Below are 15,351 nucleotides of genomic sequence, written 5' to 3' on the forward strand. Positions count from 1 at the left end.
TTTAAAATACAGATATTTCGCATGTGCTTCATAAGTCAGGGGACCAGAGAGGGAGGTGGGGGAGGGAAGGCAATAAGGGGATATATTGTCAACTAGCTCAAAAAACAATGGGAATATTAAACCTATTAGTAGCAGTAATTTTTTATTTAAATGCAGCTTTGTAAATATTAGAAATTCATCAGTTAGAGTGGATAGGATTAGATTTAAGCAGTTTACTCTTCTGAAGAGTAGTAATTATTTAGTTAAAGTGCTAGTTTTTTCTGTCTGTTTAAAGTGATGCCTGATATTGTCATGTTACAGAGGCGGATGCCCCAAACTTTCCGTGATCCAGCTACTGCTCCCCTGAGGAAACTCTCCATTGATCTGATCAAAACATACAAACATATTAATGAGGTAAAGATCGCATAGTTCACTGTTATATTTTTATTTAATGTATGATAACTTGCTAATAATTACAATATGTAGTGTTATCAAAAATATTGATTAAAGTGTTCCAAGTAGATTTTTCTATAAGATGCAATCAATTTAGGAACATTTCTTTTACTGGCACATTATACAGGTATTCTTTCTTAATTTATGAATTAACTTGATGAATTCTAAATTAAACAAGTTCATGTACTTTTATTGTAAATAAAAATAACATACAGTACAAAAGGGTTTGTGCCCTTTTTTATTCTTTATTATGTTTTTAAAATCTGGGTTCATCCCCCCCACCTCCCTTGTAGAGATATCAGTAATGCCTTGTCTTCTCTTCTTTGGTGGGAAGTCTCCTTGAAGGACCTGAAGTGGAAACTTTCTCTACCCTTAATTTAAAGGGGCTTGGTGGGTGCTGAATATTTAGGCCTAAATTTTCAAAAGTGACTATTTTGGGCTCCTCAGTTTTCAGGTGCCCAACTTCAGACAACTTTAATGAGCCTGATTTGTCAGAACTGTTGAGTACCTGCCTTCGGAAAACGAGGTCCCTTTAAGTTGTCTCAAGTTGAGCACCCAAATCACAGCTCCCAAAATAAACAGTCACTTTTGAAAGTGTAGGTCTTTGTAGTTTTGTGTTGTTCCGTTTTTTCTTCCAACGGTTCATAGAGCATTTACTTTCCATTGGTTTTACCAACACCACACGTGTTCTAAACACTGAATAAAAATCAGATTCCCTCCCAATTCACAGGTATCAAGTAGTGAAACACGAGGAAGTCATAATCCTACTGGGCCTCCAGTCCATAATCTTCTGGAAAAGAAGGCCTAGACAGCAGTTGAATTGCTATTGTAAATATAAATAAACTTGAAGGTCTTTTATATGTATCGTCAGAAAGCATAAGCCATCTTTGTCTTTCATTGTTATCTTTTGATTGCTTTATCTTTTAGAAAAATTGTGTTTCTGTAAAACCTCCTTAATTGATCTGATTATCTTAATTATTCAAAATCCAAAAGAAGGCAGAGTTATGAAGCAAGGAAGTGGTGATGTCCTCTGAGGTGCCTGTGGTGATTGTAGAATAAAAGAAATAGCACTGCAGCCTTCCATGATTTCACTTTGTTTTTTCTTTTAGTTTTGGGTACTTATGGACTGTAGTCTGGCAAAATTACCATCTCTAATCAAGGCCTCAGCAGTTTAAAAGCAGCTGCTCTTATCTAGTGGCCTGTGCTTGAGCCTGGGAGTCCAGAACTGCTATGTCACTGAGTGGCCTTAGCAAGATGTTTAATTCCTTTTGCCTCACTTTTTCTACCCTATTGTTTTGTACAACACTTGAAAAATATAAAATGTTACGTGCCAAGTATTTCCATATTTAATTATCATTATTATATTGTGTATATATTGTAATGCTAGGCAACAATTGAATCTTTTGTTACTCAGCTTCTCCCAGTGCTTACATATTTAATTTTACTTTCTGTTGGTTACACTTTAGTCGTTTTCTTGCCTTTTTAAACATAAATAAAGATGTTAGGTTAATTTTCGTGTGCGCGTCATAGGACTGTAAGGGACCTGAAGAGGTCATCTAGTCCAATTCCGTGCATTCAAGGCAGGACTAAGTATTACCTCTTTTGTGTGTGAGAGACAGTAAGTGACTTAACCAAGGTGTGTTTTCTTTTTTGTACCCTTTGTTTTTAATAGGCTCAAAGGCTACATTTTATGAATATATTGCTATGGTGTGCTTACAGATGTTAAATATTCATAAATATTGGGATATTTGCTTTTGGTATAATGACTGAATTTCAGATCCTATGATATAATTAAAACACTGTGTGCACTTCTGAAGGGACACATTAATTCAAAAATTTGTCTTTTCCTTGAAACTTCATCTACTTTATTTGTAAATATCATTTAGGATGATTATGTCTAAAATTGTAATTTTTAGATATATTTTTTGTTTGTGACTTTGATAGCTCTGTGTTAAGAGATTCACTGTTTTCTCAGTATAGACAGTTAGTTTTCCTGGTTTTTATGGGTGTCTTTCACACAGCAACAGGGGAAGGGAAAATAACTTTTTAAAAATGGAAAATGGGTTTGTAAAGCCAGAAAATTTTGCTGGTGGGGGAGAGAGAGGGGAGACTAGAGTAGTTCCTGAAGATATTCTTTACTGATTAAAGTGACACCATCTGTTGAAATTTAAACCAGTATGTTCCTCATCTTCAGGTTTACTATGCAAAAAAGAAGAGGCGGCACCAACAGGGTCAAGGAGATGATTCCAGTCATAAAAAGGAACGGAAAGTTTACAACGATGGCTATGATGATGACAACTATGACTATATTGTAAAAAATGGGGAAAAGTGGATGGATCGTTATGAAATTGACTCTTTAATTGGCAAAGGATCCTTTGGGCAGGTAATGGATGTCAGCTGAAAAATCATTAATTCGTTTTAGTTATAATAATCATCTAAATGAGTTAATATCCAAGCCACACCTCTGTCTCATGTAAAGATTGCTTCCTTATTCATAAGCTCTTGGAATAAGATGTCTACTCAAAATTTCTGCATTTGTGATTTTTCTTGTTTACAAAACATGAAATTTGAATTTTCTTGAGCAAGCGCATCCAGTAACTGCTTTTGCAAGATAATCAAACCTATTAATTTGGAAAAGAGACAGGTAAGGGGAGATATGATTGAAGTCTATAAAATCATGACTTAGAGAAAGTAGGTAAGGAAGTGTTGTTTACTGCTTCTCATAACACAAGAACTAGGGGTCACCAAATGAAATTAATAGACAGCAGGTTAAGACAATAAAAGGAAATATTTCTTCACACAATGCACAATCAACCTGCGGAACTCCTTGCCAGAGAATGTTGTGAAGGCCAAGACCATAACAGGGTTCAAAAAAGATAAAATCATAGAGATATGTCCATCAATGGCTATTAGCCAGGATGGGCAGGAAAGGTGTCCCTAGCTTCTGTTTGCCAGAAGCTGGGAGTGAGTGACGGGATGGATCACTTGGTGATTACCTGTTCTTTTAATTCCCTCTGGGGCTTCTGGCACTGGACACTGTCGGAAGACAGGTACTGGGCTAGATGGACGTTTGATTTGACCCAGTAGGGCCATTCTTATGTTCTTAATTTAACACTTAACTTGCATTTGCTGTCATTCAGAATTTTTAGCAGATGGTGTTATGGAAACCCAAATTCAATTTTCTGTGCTTTGGGAGATAACACAAACAGATAGCATAAAGTATCATACCCAGGTTAACTCTTGAAAAAGGCATTTGGAGAGTTAAGCATTTCTAAATAGTGAATATTTAATAGAAAGTGATTTTTCTCTGTTATTTTCTGTATTGACTTTTTTAATATGCTTGAATTAGATGTTATTTCCTCAGTTTACCTTCTCAATGAAGTCTGAATCTTGTTTTTGTGATTTTTATGAAAATTAATATCATATCACAATATCACCTATGGCTTCACAGTAGAAAGAAGAAAAGAAAATGGTCTAGAAAGGATGAAAAGTCTTATTTTCAAGACAAATACTTTCAATAAGAATTAAATGTACTTAGTAAAATTTTGAAATATAAACTGGATTACTAAAGTATGTTTTAAATATGATTAATTTCGAAGCTTTCTTGGTTTTGAAAGTCTCTGTTTAATAAATAAATGTAATGAAATGTGCTGTTACTTAAACATTTTATTTAGCATGTCTTTTTTTTTTCCCTCTTTCAGGTTGTAAAGGCTTATGATCGTGTGGAACAGGAGTGGGTTGCTATTAAAATTATAAAGAACAAGAAAGCTTTCCTAAATCAAGCCCAGATTGAAGTGCGGCTTTTGGAGCTCATGAACAAACATGACACTGAAATGAAATACTATATAGGTATTAAGATAATTCTTGTTTTTATTCATTTGCAAATATTTGAGAATTGGCTGGAGAACCTAAGACCATGCTACTAATTTTACAGTGCTCATAATGTTGAGGAATTATACATTTGTTTGATTTTTACATCGATAATTATTTTACAGCAGACTATCTTATATAAAGAGAACAGCTGACTTGTGCATGTGGAACTTGATCCAGAAGAAGTTATATGAGACCATGTGACATTATTAACTCCCTTGTGTTTTTCACCATGAGTTCTACTGCTGTATATGGCAATCAGATTGGACAGGGTCTGTTTTGCTCCTGAGAAGGGGGCAGTCTTCAGTCCCTACTGCCTCTTCTTAATATGGAAAAGTTGCTGGTAAAGCAATTTTAACTATATACAGGGGGTATAAATTCCAGAAAAAATAAGAAGCCCAATATAATTGTGGTACCAGAGAAGATCATATTGCTGGCATTTGCCCACTTCTCATAGAAACATGCTAAAAGGAGGCAGAAGCTCCAATTCGCTCCCCAGATGGATCCAGACATTGTACATTTCTTAAAGTTGGCCTTTTAAGAAGATGACAAGGCAGGAAGTCATTTTTCTTATCCTTTCTGTGTACTTGGGATAGTTGGAACTCTGTTATGGACCAACATGTTCCCACAAGAGAAGAATGTTCTTATGACAATTAATGGCTGGCCTTTCCCCTCCCCCCCTTCCCTCCACTTTCCCTGAGACAGGATGACGGGAATAGGCAGGAAGCTGCCTGCACCATGGTCTACGACTGGTTCCATGCTCTCTCTTTGAACCATTAAATGTGTGTTCCATGTCTTATTTATCAAAGTTGCATTCCTTGTGGTCACCACCTCAGCCAAAAGAGTAGTTGAGCTGGGAGCCATAATGGTGAATCTGCCATAAACTATGATCAGTAACAAACTCTTTGAGACTGTGTCTGAAATTCACCTCCAAAGAATTTTTGGAGTTTCATATAAACTACTCAGTCTGTTGACCAGTGTTTTTTTCCAAAACTGCATGTATCTGAAGAGGAGAGGAGAGACTTCACTAGTTTGATGTACATCACACTCTTGCCTTCTGCCTGCAAAGGACAAAACCAATTAGAAAATCACCTAGATTGTTTCACAGTATAGCAGAATGAGTCTGAGGTCAAACTGTATCTTCCCAGAGGATCTCTTGGTGGATCTTGGGCTATATCCTACTCCTGCAGCTGTTTTCCACGTTCGAGCTTTTATTCTCTGGGAAATGTCACAGATGTCCACGTGGGCACAAAAAATATAATTTATTTCCTAGTGTTGTTGCTGTTTTGTTCCCAGGATATTAGGGAGATAAGGTGGATGAGATCATATATTTTATTGGACCAACTTCTGTTGGTGAAAGATGCTTTCGAGCTACACAGAGCTCTTCTTCTGGTCTATTTAGCTTGAAAGCTTGTCTCTTTTACCCACAGAAGTTGGTCCAATAAAATATATGATCTCATCCACCTTGTTTCTTGAATTTATTTCCTAGTAATTTCTATCTATACATCTGTTCTGCCAGCATAGGAATCTGGCCATTTTGTCAGTGAAAAGTCCCAAGTTATAGGTTGTGTATATTAGTAATACTACTTTTCAAAACATAAAGTTGAGTTTTGGCTCAAGTCAACTGGAAAGTCAATGAGGGATGGTCTAGCTAAGGCTGTTAGCCAATCAGAGCCAACACATAGTTTTGCTTGCTTACTTGCCTGTTGAAAAGAGGTGGAGCTCCTCATTTATCCTGTGCAGATTAAACCAGTTTATAGAAAGGAATTTCCAGGTAAAATATATTAATTATAAAGCTGCATAGAATTGTAGATTTTAAGGTCAGAAGGAACCATTATAATCATCTAGTCTGACCTCCAGCACGATGCAGGCCACAGAATCTCACCCACCCACTCCTGTATCAAACCTGTGTCTGAGCCATTGAAGTCCTCAAATCATGGGTTAAAGACTTCAAGGTGCAGAGAACCTTCCAGCAAGTGACCCTGCCATGCCCCATGCTGCAGAGGAAGGCAAAAACCCCCAGGGCCTCTGCCAATCTGCCCTGGAGGAAAATTCCTTCCCGACCCCAAATATGGCGATCAGCTAAACCCTGAGCATGTGGGCAAGACTCACCAGCCAGACACCCAGGAAAGAATTCTCTGTAGTAACTCAGATCCCACCCCATCTAACATCCCATCACAAGCCATTGGGCATATTTACTGCTAATAGTCAAAGATCAATTAATTGCCAAAATTAGGCTATCCCATTATACCATTCTCCCCCCGCATAAACTTATCAAGCTTACTCTTGAAGCCAGATATATCTTTTGCCCCCACTACTCCTCTTGGAAGGCTGTTCTAGAACTTCACTCCTCTGATGGTTAGAAACCTTCATCTAATTTCAAGTCTAAACCCTGATAGCCAGTTTATATCCATTTGTTCTTGTGTCCACACTGGTACTGAGCTTAAATAATTCCTCTCCCTCCCTGGTATTTATTCCTCTGATACATTTATAGAGAGCAATCATAGATTCATAGACTTAAGGTCAGACAGGACCATTATGGTCATCTAGTCTGACCTCCTGGACAATGCAGGCTACAGAATCTCACCCATCCACTCCTGTAACAAACCCCTAACCTGTGTCTGAGTTATTGAAGTCCTCAAATCGTGGTTTAAAGACCTCAAGGTGTAGAGAATCCTCCAGCAAGTGACCCATGCCCCATGCTACAGAGGAAGGTGAATGCTCTATAGTAACTCAGATCCCACTCCATCTAACATCCCATCACAGCCATATCGCATTGTTGGCTCATAGTCACCCTGTGATCAACGAATACTCCGAGGTCCTTCTCCTCCTCTGTTCCTTTCTACTGATGCCTCCTCAGCTTATAACAGTAGTGCTTGTTATTAATCTCTAAATGCATGACCTTGCACTTTTCACTACTAAATTTCATTATATTACTATTACTTCAGTTTACAAGGTCATCCAAATGTTCCTGTCTGATATCTCAGTCCTTCTCTGTGCTGGCAATACCTCCTAGCTTTGTGTCATCCGCAAACTTTATTAGCACATTCTCACTTTTTGTGCCAAGGTCAGTAATAAAAAGATTAAATAAGATTGATCCCAAAACCGATCCCTGAGGAACTCCACTAATAACCTACCTCCAGCCTGACAATTCACCTTTCAGTATGACCTGTTGTAGTCTCCCCTTTAACCAGTTCCTTATCCACCTTTCAGTTTGCATATTGATCCCCAATGTATCCCCAATGATTTCCAATGTAGCTAATAATTCCCCATGTGGAACCGTATCAAATGCCTTACTGAAATTGAGGTAAATTAGATCCACTGCATTTCCTTTGTGTAAAAAATCTGTTAACTTCTCAAAGAAGGAGATCAGGTTGGTTTGGCATGATCTACCTTTTGTAAAATCATGTTGTATTTTGTCCCAATTACCACTGACCTCAATGTCCTGGACTTGCTTTCTCCTTCAGTTTTTTTCCCCAAAACCTTGCATACTACAGATGTCAAACTGACAGGCCTATAGTTTCCTGGATCACCTTTTTTCCCTTTCTTAAAGATAGGAACTATGGTAGCAATTCTCCAGTCATATGGTACAACCCCTGAGTTTACAGATTCATTAAAAATTCTTGCTAATGGGCCTGCAATTTCATGTGTCAGTTCCTTTAATATTCTTGGATGAAGATTATCTGGGCCCCCTGATTTCGTCCCATTAAGCTGTTCGAGTTTGGCTTCTGTCTCTGATGTGGGAATATCTACCTCCATATCCTCATTCCTATTTGTCATCCTACCATTATCCCTAAACTCCTCATTAGCCTCATTAAAGACTGAGGCAAAGTATTTAGATATTGGGCCATGCCTAGATTATCCTTAACCTCCACTCCATCCTCAGTGGTCCCACTTCTTCTTCCTTTGTTTTCTTCTTTTTTATATAGCTATAGAACCTTTTACTATTGGTTTTAATTCCCTTTGCAAGGGAAAACTCTGCATGGCTTTTGGCCTTTGTAACTTTATCCTTACATGTTCTGACCTCAATAAGGTAGCTTTCCTTGCTGATCACTCCCATCTTCCATTCCTTGTAGGCTTTCTGCTTTTTCTTAATCACCTCTCTGAGATGCTTGCTGATCCATCTTGGTCTACAACTCCTGCCTATGATTTTTTTCCCCCCTTTCTTGTGATGCAGGCTTCTGATAGTTTCTACAACTTTGACCTGAAGTAATTCCAGGCTTCGTCCACCTTTAGATCCCCCAAGTTCTTCAGTCCAATCCACTTCCTTAACTAATTCCTTAATTCTTTACAGTTAGCCCTTTTGAAACCAAAAACCCTAGCACCGACCTATTTTTGTTTATCCTTCATTTAGTTAAATGAATTGAGCTCAGGATCGCCAAAACCAAGTTGTCCCCTACAACCATTTCTTCTATGAAGGTCCTCACTACTCACCAAACCAAATCTAAAATGTATCCCCTCTTGTTGGTCAGCACTACTTTGGTGAAGGAATCCATCAAGCTATTGCATCTAGGAAATCTGAGCCCTATTATTATTACAGCACTTGTCCTTCAGTTCTAGATCTGGAAAGTTAAAGCTCCTATGATCACACAATCCATTAGTATTTATTTCAGATCCTGTGGTCTATGCACAAGCACTAATCTCGGGGAGGCTATACTAGCTTTCTTCCCCGATATGATTTTTGCCCAGACAGAGTCTGTCTTATCCATTCCACCCCTTCTTATTTCTTTACAATCTACCTCATCATTGATATACCATGCTACTCCACCACTTTTGCCTTTATTTCTGTCTTTCCTAAGCAGCACATACCCTTCAATACCTGTACTCCAGTCATGATGACTATTCCACCATGTTTCTGTTATCCCTATAGTATCCGGTTTCACTTCCTGCACCAGTAACTCTAGTTCCTCCATTTTGTTACCTAGGCTCCTCGCATTAGTGTACAAACATCTTAATTCTTGCTGTTTGGCTTCACTCATATTCTTTACCCCATTAGGCCCAGACATTCTACTGCTAGTATCACCTATTAGAATTTTATCCACAGTACCCTTCCTCCGTATGTCCATTCTGCTACCCACGACAGTATCCTTTCTTGCTTCATTTTCTTCCCTCTCAATGTTAAAATCCAGCATGGAGATTACCTGGACATCTCCCAACCATCTCCCTCCAATCTTAGTTTAAAGCTCTGTTAATCAGTTGTGCCAACCTCCATCCTAGAAGTCTATTTCCCTCTCTACTCAGGTGAAGTCCATCCCAAGAGAACAGTCCTCTGTCCATGAATGCCTCCCAGTGGCCATACATCCCAAAGCCCTCCTTATAGCACCACTGCCTGAGCCATAATCTTGTGACTCCTTTGTGGCTCTTCTCTAGGAACAGGCAGAATCTCACTGAAGATCATCTGAGCCTCGATTTCCTTAAGTGTCTTCCCCAGCCTGGCATGGTCTCCCTTGATACGTTCCAGCGAGAATCTAGCTGTATCATTCATTCCCGCGTGAAGGACAATCAGCAGATTCTTTCCCGCTCCTGTTAGGATCCTCCTCAGCCCATATCTTAGCACCGGGCAGACAGCACACCCTTCTGTTCTCTGGATCAGCTCTAGTTACAGGCCTGTCTGTTCTTCTCAGTAAGGAGTCCCCAGTCCTGTAGACCTGCCTTTTCCTGGTGAAGGTGCAATTCTCCGGTCTATCCCCTGTTCCCTCTGGCTGCAAGTCCTCTTGATTCCTATTCACCCTTGCAATCCTCTGCAACCCATCCCATATCCTCCTGGGGCTCATGTTTAGTGTCATCTCCATTGACTCTTCTCCTTTCCTTATAGGGCTAGCTGCTCTTCTCTTCTTCTTTCCCTCTCACCTTCAGCAACCAGCTGCTGTGCCCCTTCTTTGTTTTCCAACTCCGCAAGCCTGTTCCTGAGCTCTATTGCTCCTTCACTAGCCCATCTTTTCCTCTGCCTGGTTCACTTAGTCACACGCTTCCACCGTCCACTTTCCTCACCCAGCAGTCTCCTATCAGAGTTCTTTGGTCCTGCTTCCATCTGCAAGTCTGAGCTTTTCCCTTCAGCCTCATCAAGTCTTTGCTCCATCATCCTCTCCAACCCCCTTCTAAACTCAACCAGAGTTTCCACCTGTATCTCCAATCCTTGGATCTTTTCTTCCATCAGCTCTATCAGGCAGCACTTCATGCAGACAAAACTCTTTTCAGGTACCCCCTCCAGGATCATGTACATGACGCATCTTCCATGTCCAGTCATCTTCATAGTGTCTTCCACTGCTTGGGTCACTACAACTGCTGCCTCTGTATCTGTGATAGGTTTCCCACCTAAATCCTGTAAATCTGTGAAACACAAATCAACCCAAAACAACACCCCCAACAAGCACCAAGGCACTGCCAGAACACTGCACACTCCCTTCAGTGGCCTGTGTGTTCCTCTGCTTGCCTTTCTTAGTCTTTCCCCAAAGTCCCCCTGTAAACTCCCACTCAGACTCCTCTGTTTACAGCTCTGTTTGCTGGCTCCTGTGCCGCTGCAGCTGTCTTTATAATAAAACTGAGAGATGAGTGAGTATTAAAGCTCACCTGGTCTCAGCACAAAATCAGACATACATCCTTGCTGTTCCTGGTGGGTTTCATTGCGTTTTCCCTGAGATGTGGTTGTGTTGTCACCTATAATTTTATAATAAAAACTAAATTAGTAATTAGCCAGCCCATAAGAGGCAGTATGTTAAAACTCACAATCCTGCCTGTTGTTTGGAATGTGGTAAAGTGGGAAAGATAATGGAAGGGAAGGAATATCAGAAGAGAGGAATGGTGAAGGTTGAGAAGAAATACGGAGGAAAAAGATTAAGTTATTTTCTGTCATATTATAATCAATTTTAAGAGGCTCATAATATTAGTAGCTTTATTCTCTCTTTATGTATGTTGGGAGTATTGGCTTATCTTTGTATTATGGAAAGATTCTCTTAAAAATGTAAAATTTTACTTAGGACTAAATTATCTAGTGACCAGATAACTATTTTAAAACCTTACCATTTAGGAATTTTTAGCTCATTTTATTCAATATTATAGTTGTCAGTATGTAGAAATAAGTTTTGTGATTTTTTTTAATGAAAAATATTTTAACATGTTGTTTTAACTTATTGATGTCATTCATATCTCAAATAAAAATTAAACTCCACAGCATATGACATAGAGAGATGCCTTTAGAAATCTAAAACCTACTCTCCTTTACATTAGTTCACTGCAAAATAGTGACATACTGTGTGACAATAATAAACCTCTCTTGAATTTTTAATATTGGATTGAGAGCCTCTGCTTGGAAAAAATCCTTGATTTTTTTTTTTTTTAAATCCATATTTCCCCAAAACATCATGTTAAAATGTATATAACTCATAACGTCCTAAAGCTACCCTTGGATTGTTTTATAAATGGATGGTTTAATTGAGATGGCTGCCAGTGAACAAACCAATGTAATGAGTGTCAGTAATTCTGAACAATGGAGAAATAACACACGTATTCTGATGAAATATCACACCTGCTGTTGACTGCACTCTTTATGCAATAATTTATAATACTTCTTGGCTTGCTTCAGGTTTTACTTTCCTGCTCCAGTATGGCTGAAATTTGAGCTTGTTTATCTTTTAATATAGAGATGTTCTCATGCTGATTAATTTTTAAACCAATTCGTGAATTTAAATTAATATCTTCTAGTATATACTGAACACACAAGAAATCTCTCTATAAACAGACAGTTATTTGAATTGTTAAAATTGTTTCCATAAGTGTGCATCAGTTAACAAGATACTACCATGTAACTATTCAAAACTGTTTCTTCTGCTAGAAACTGATGCAGTTTATAAAACTTGGAAGTCTGTTTTTTCCTCAGTATTTAATGAACCTTTCTCTGCTGCCCCACATTCTGGCATGTGCTGGGGTATTTTTTTATTGATATGCAATTACTTTAAGTAGCTTCACAAAACAAGTACCACATTGCCTAGATGATGCACACACAGGTGCTGCTACTTCATTGTACATGTACACTGTAAGTTTGTAAGCATAGAAAAGTTCTTTTGATTTTGCTTATAAATGTACTTTTTATTGGAATACTCAATAGATTAATGTAGAAAAAGAAGTTGTCTATAGAAGACTCAGATTTTTTTTTAACAGTTTCGAAGGCTTTCAGATATACCACGCCCACCACTGTCATAAAATAGAGATTGCGTAGATGGAATGTTTTATAAATAAATCATGGATATTCTAGTAAACTCTATAAAATATTTAGTATTGAATAATGTTTAGGAGACAAATAGCTAGATTCAAAGAAGGGATAATGGACAAGCATTTTTGTTAATAGTTTTTATTAAAATTCTAAAGTAGTTATGATTCTGCTGTTCCTTTTTAGTTCATTTATAGAAAAATGGGTAAAGCTCTACACTGGAGTATGCAAATATTACGCCTTGCTTGCTCCCCCTTCCCTTTGCATTAAAACTATTTCCTGGAGCAGCTCTTCTAGATGGTTGACAGCCTGGTAAATCTTGGTGGTTCTTTGAGTGTTTGTCCATATATATTCCACTATCAGTGTACGTGCACCAAGCGTGCTCAAGACAGATTCTTTTGGCAGCAGTGTCCGTTGGGGAAGTGCCTGCACTTTGTGTCCCCATGCACCAACTAGGTGCATACAAGGAGGGGCCACCTCAACTATCCTTCAATTCTTGCTCATCACCTGTGGCTATGGGTCAGTGCTTGCAGCGACTGCCTCTTCATATGCTTGGTAATTGCTAATTAGGTACTTAGTTTAAAGTAGTGTTAGGAATTTTTCCAGAGTTTCTTTTTCCTTTGTGATGAAATTGCACTTTGTTTGTTTGTGGGAGGTACTTTCAGTACCACTTCAGTCATGATGACTGAATGTAAATCCCCAGGATTCAAGAATTGTCCTTCATGTGAGACAGCAGTGCTGTTGAACAATGGGTGTCCTTGATGTTTGATTTATCTGAGTGACGGGCACTTCAGTGATGTGCCATCTGCAAATCATTCTCAAAAAGAATCCAGAGGATGAGAGTCTTGTATTTAAAATGCTCTTTTCAGAGAGATCAGTGCACCCTGCTTCTCATCCTAGCTTGTCTGGGGAAGAATCATCTGATTGATTCATTTCAGGGAGTGCCCCAGCTGCTGTTTCTCCTGAAGCTGCCATTCCAAGTTTAAAAAGCCCATCATCTTCATCTGGGAGGTGCTGAGGTTAGAGAGGAAGAAAACTGCATAAGTCTCGAAGAGAGAGCAGATACAAATCTTCTCTGGGCCCTTCAGCTTCCAAGGCCCTTTGATTTTCAAGGACCATAAATCCTCTCAGTTGACTGAATCTAAGGGTATGTCTACACTGCAATTAGACACCCACGACTGACCCATGCCAGCTGACTCAGGCTCGCAGGGCTCAGGCTCAAGAGGCTGTTTAACTGCGTTGTAGACATTCGGGCTGCAAATCAAGCTCTGGGACTCTTCCACCTCACAGCGTCATAGAATATCAGGATTGGAAGGGACCTCAGGAGGTCATCTAGTCCAGTTCCTTGCTCAAAGCAGGACCAGTCCCCCAACTACATCATCCTAGCCCGGGCTTTGTCAAGCCTGACCTTAAAAACGTCTAAGGAAGGAGATTCCACCACTTCCCTAGGTAACCCATTCCAGTGCTTCACCACCTTCCTAGTGAAAAAGTTTTTCCTAATATCCAACCTAAACCTCCCCCACTGCAACTTGAGACCATTACTCCTTGTTCTGTCATCTGGTACCACTGAGAACAGTCTAGATCCATCCTCTTTAGAACCCTCTTTCAAGTAGTTGAAAGCAGCTATCAAATCCCCCTTCATTCTTCTGTTCTGCAGACTAAATAATCCCAGTTCCCTCAGCCTCTCCTCATAAGTCATGTGCTGCAGCCTCCTAATCATTTTTGTTGCCCTCTGCTGGACTCTTTCCAATTTTTCTACATCTTTCTACATCCTTCTTACAATGTGGGGCCCAAAACTGGACACAGTTCTCCAGATGAGGTCTCATCAATGCTGAATAGAGGGGAATGATCACGTCCCTCAATCCGCTGGCAGTGCTCCTACTTATACAGCCCAAAATGCTGTTACCTTCTTAGCAACAAGGGCACACTGTAGACTCTCATCCAGCTTCTCGTCAACTGTAACCCCTAGGTTCTTTTCTGCAGAGGTGCTGCCTAGCCACTCGGTCCCTAGTCTGTAGCAATGCATGGGATTGTTCCGTCCTAAATGCAGGACTCTGTACTTGTCCTTGTTGAACCTCATCAGATTTCTTTTGGCCCAATCCTCTAATTTGTCTAAGTTCCCTCAGTATTCTATCCCTACCCTCCAGCATATCTACCACTCCTCCCAGTTTAGCGTCGTCTGCAAACCTGCTGATGGTGCAATCCACGCCATCCTCCAGATCATTAATGAAGATATTGAATAAAACCAGCCCCAGACCGATGCTTGGGGCACTCCGCTTGATACCGGCTGCCAGCTAGACATGGAGCCATTCATCACTACCTGTTGAGCCTGGTGATCTAGCCAGCTTTCTATCCACTTTATAATCCATTCATCCAGCCCATACTACTTCAACTTGATGGCAAGAATACTGTGGGAGACTATATCAAAAATGTTGCTAAGGTCGAGGAATAACACATCCACTGCTTTCCCCTCATCCACAGAGCCAGTTATCTCATCATAGAAGGCAGTTAGGTTAGTACGGCATGACTTGCCCTTGGTGAATCCATGCTGACTGTGCCTGATTGCTTTCCTTGAACCTGGGCTCCATCTCAAGCCTGAACATCTATGCTGCAGTTGAACAGCCACTTAGCCCGAGCCCAAGTTAGCTGGCATGGGCTTGCTGCAGATTTTTAATTGCACTGTAGACATACCCCAAAGGGTAGCCTTAGAGCTAAGGAGGGTTCTTACAGCACCCATTCAGGCTCCGGATACCATGCCTGAGGATCTGATATTATGTTCCCTCAGAAATTGTCTGGTACCACCTGTGCAATGTCAAGGCTCGTGGTACCGACAGCTATGGTGC

General features: G+C 39.7%; 1 protein-coding gene across 6 annotated transcripts in view; it reads left to right on the forward strand.

The window, feature by feature from the left end:
• Positions 1–15,351, forward strand: part of DYRK1A (dual specificity tyrosine phosphorylation regulated kinase 1A) — a 146,639-nt gene that overhangs the window by 115,855 nt on the left and 15,433 nt on the right. For all 6 annotated transcript variants that reach the window (XM_075073735.1, XM_032797133.2, XM_075073738.1 and 3 more), the window contains 3 exons: positions 301–393; positions 2,627–2,815; positions 4,134–4,281. In XM_075073735.1, the coding sequence (XP_074929836.1) occupies positions 301–393; positions 2,627–2,815; positions 4,134–4,281 (430 nt within the window). The remainder of the gene's footprint in view (positions 1–300; positions 394–2,626; positions 2,816–4,133; positions 4,282–15,351) is intronic.

This window comes from Chelonoidis abingdonii, chromosome 1 (assembly GCF_003597395.2).
Source record: "Chelonoidis abingdonii isolate Lonesome George chromosome 1, CheloAbing_2.0, whole genome shotgun sequence".
In the NCBI taxonomy this organism is placed as follows: domain Eukaryota; kingdom Metazoa; phylum Chordata; order Testudines; family Testudinidae; genus Chelonoidis; species Chelonoidis abingdonii.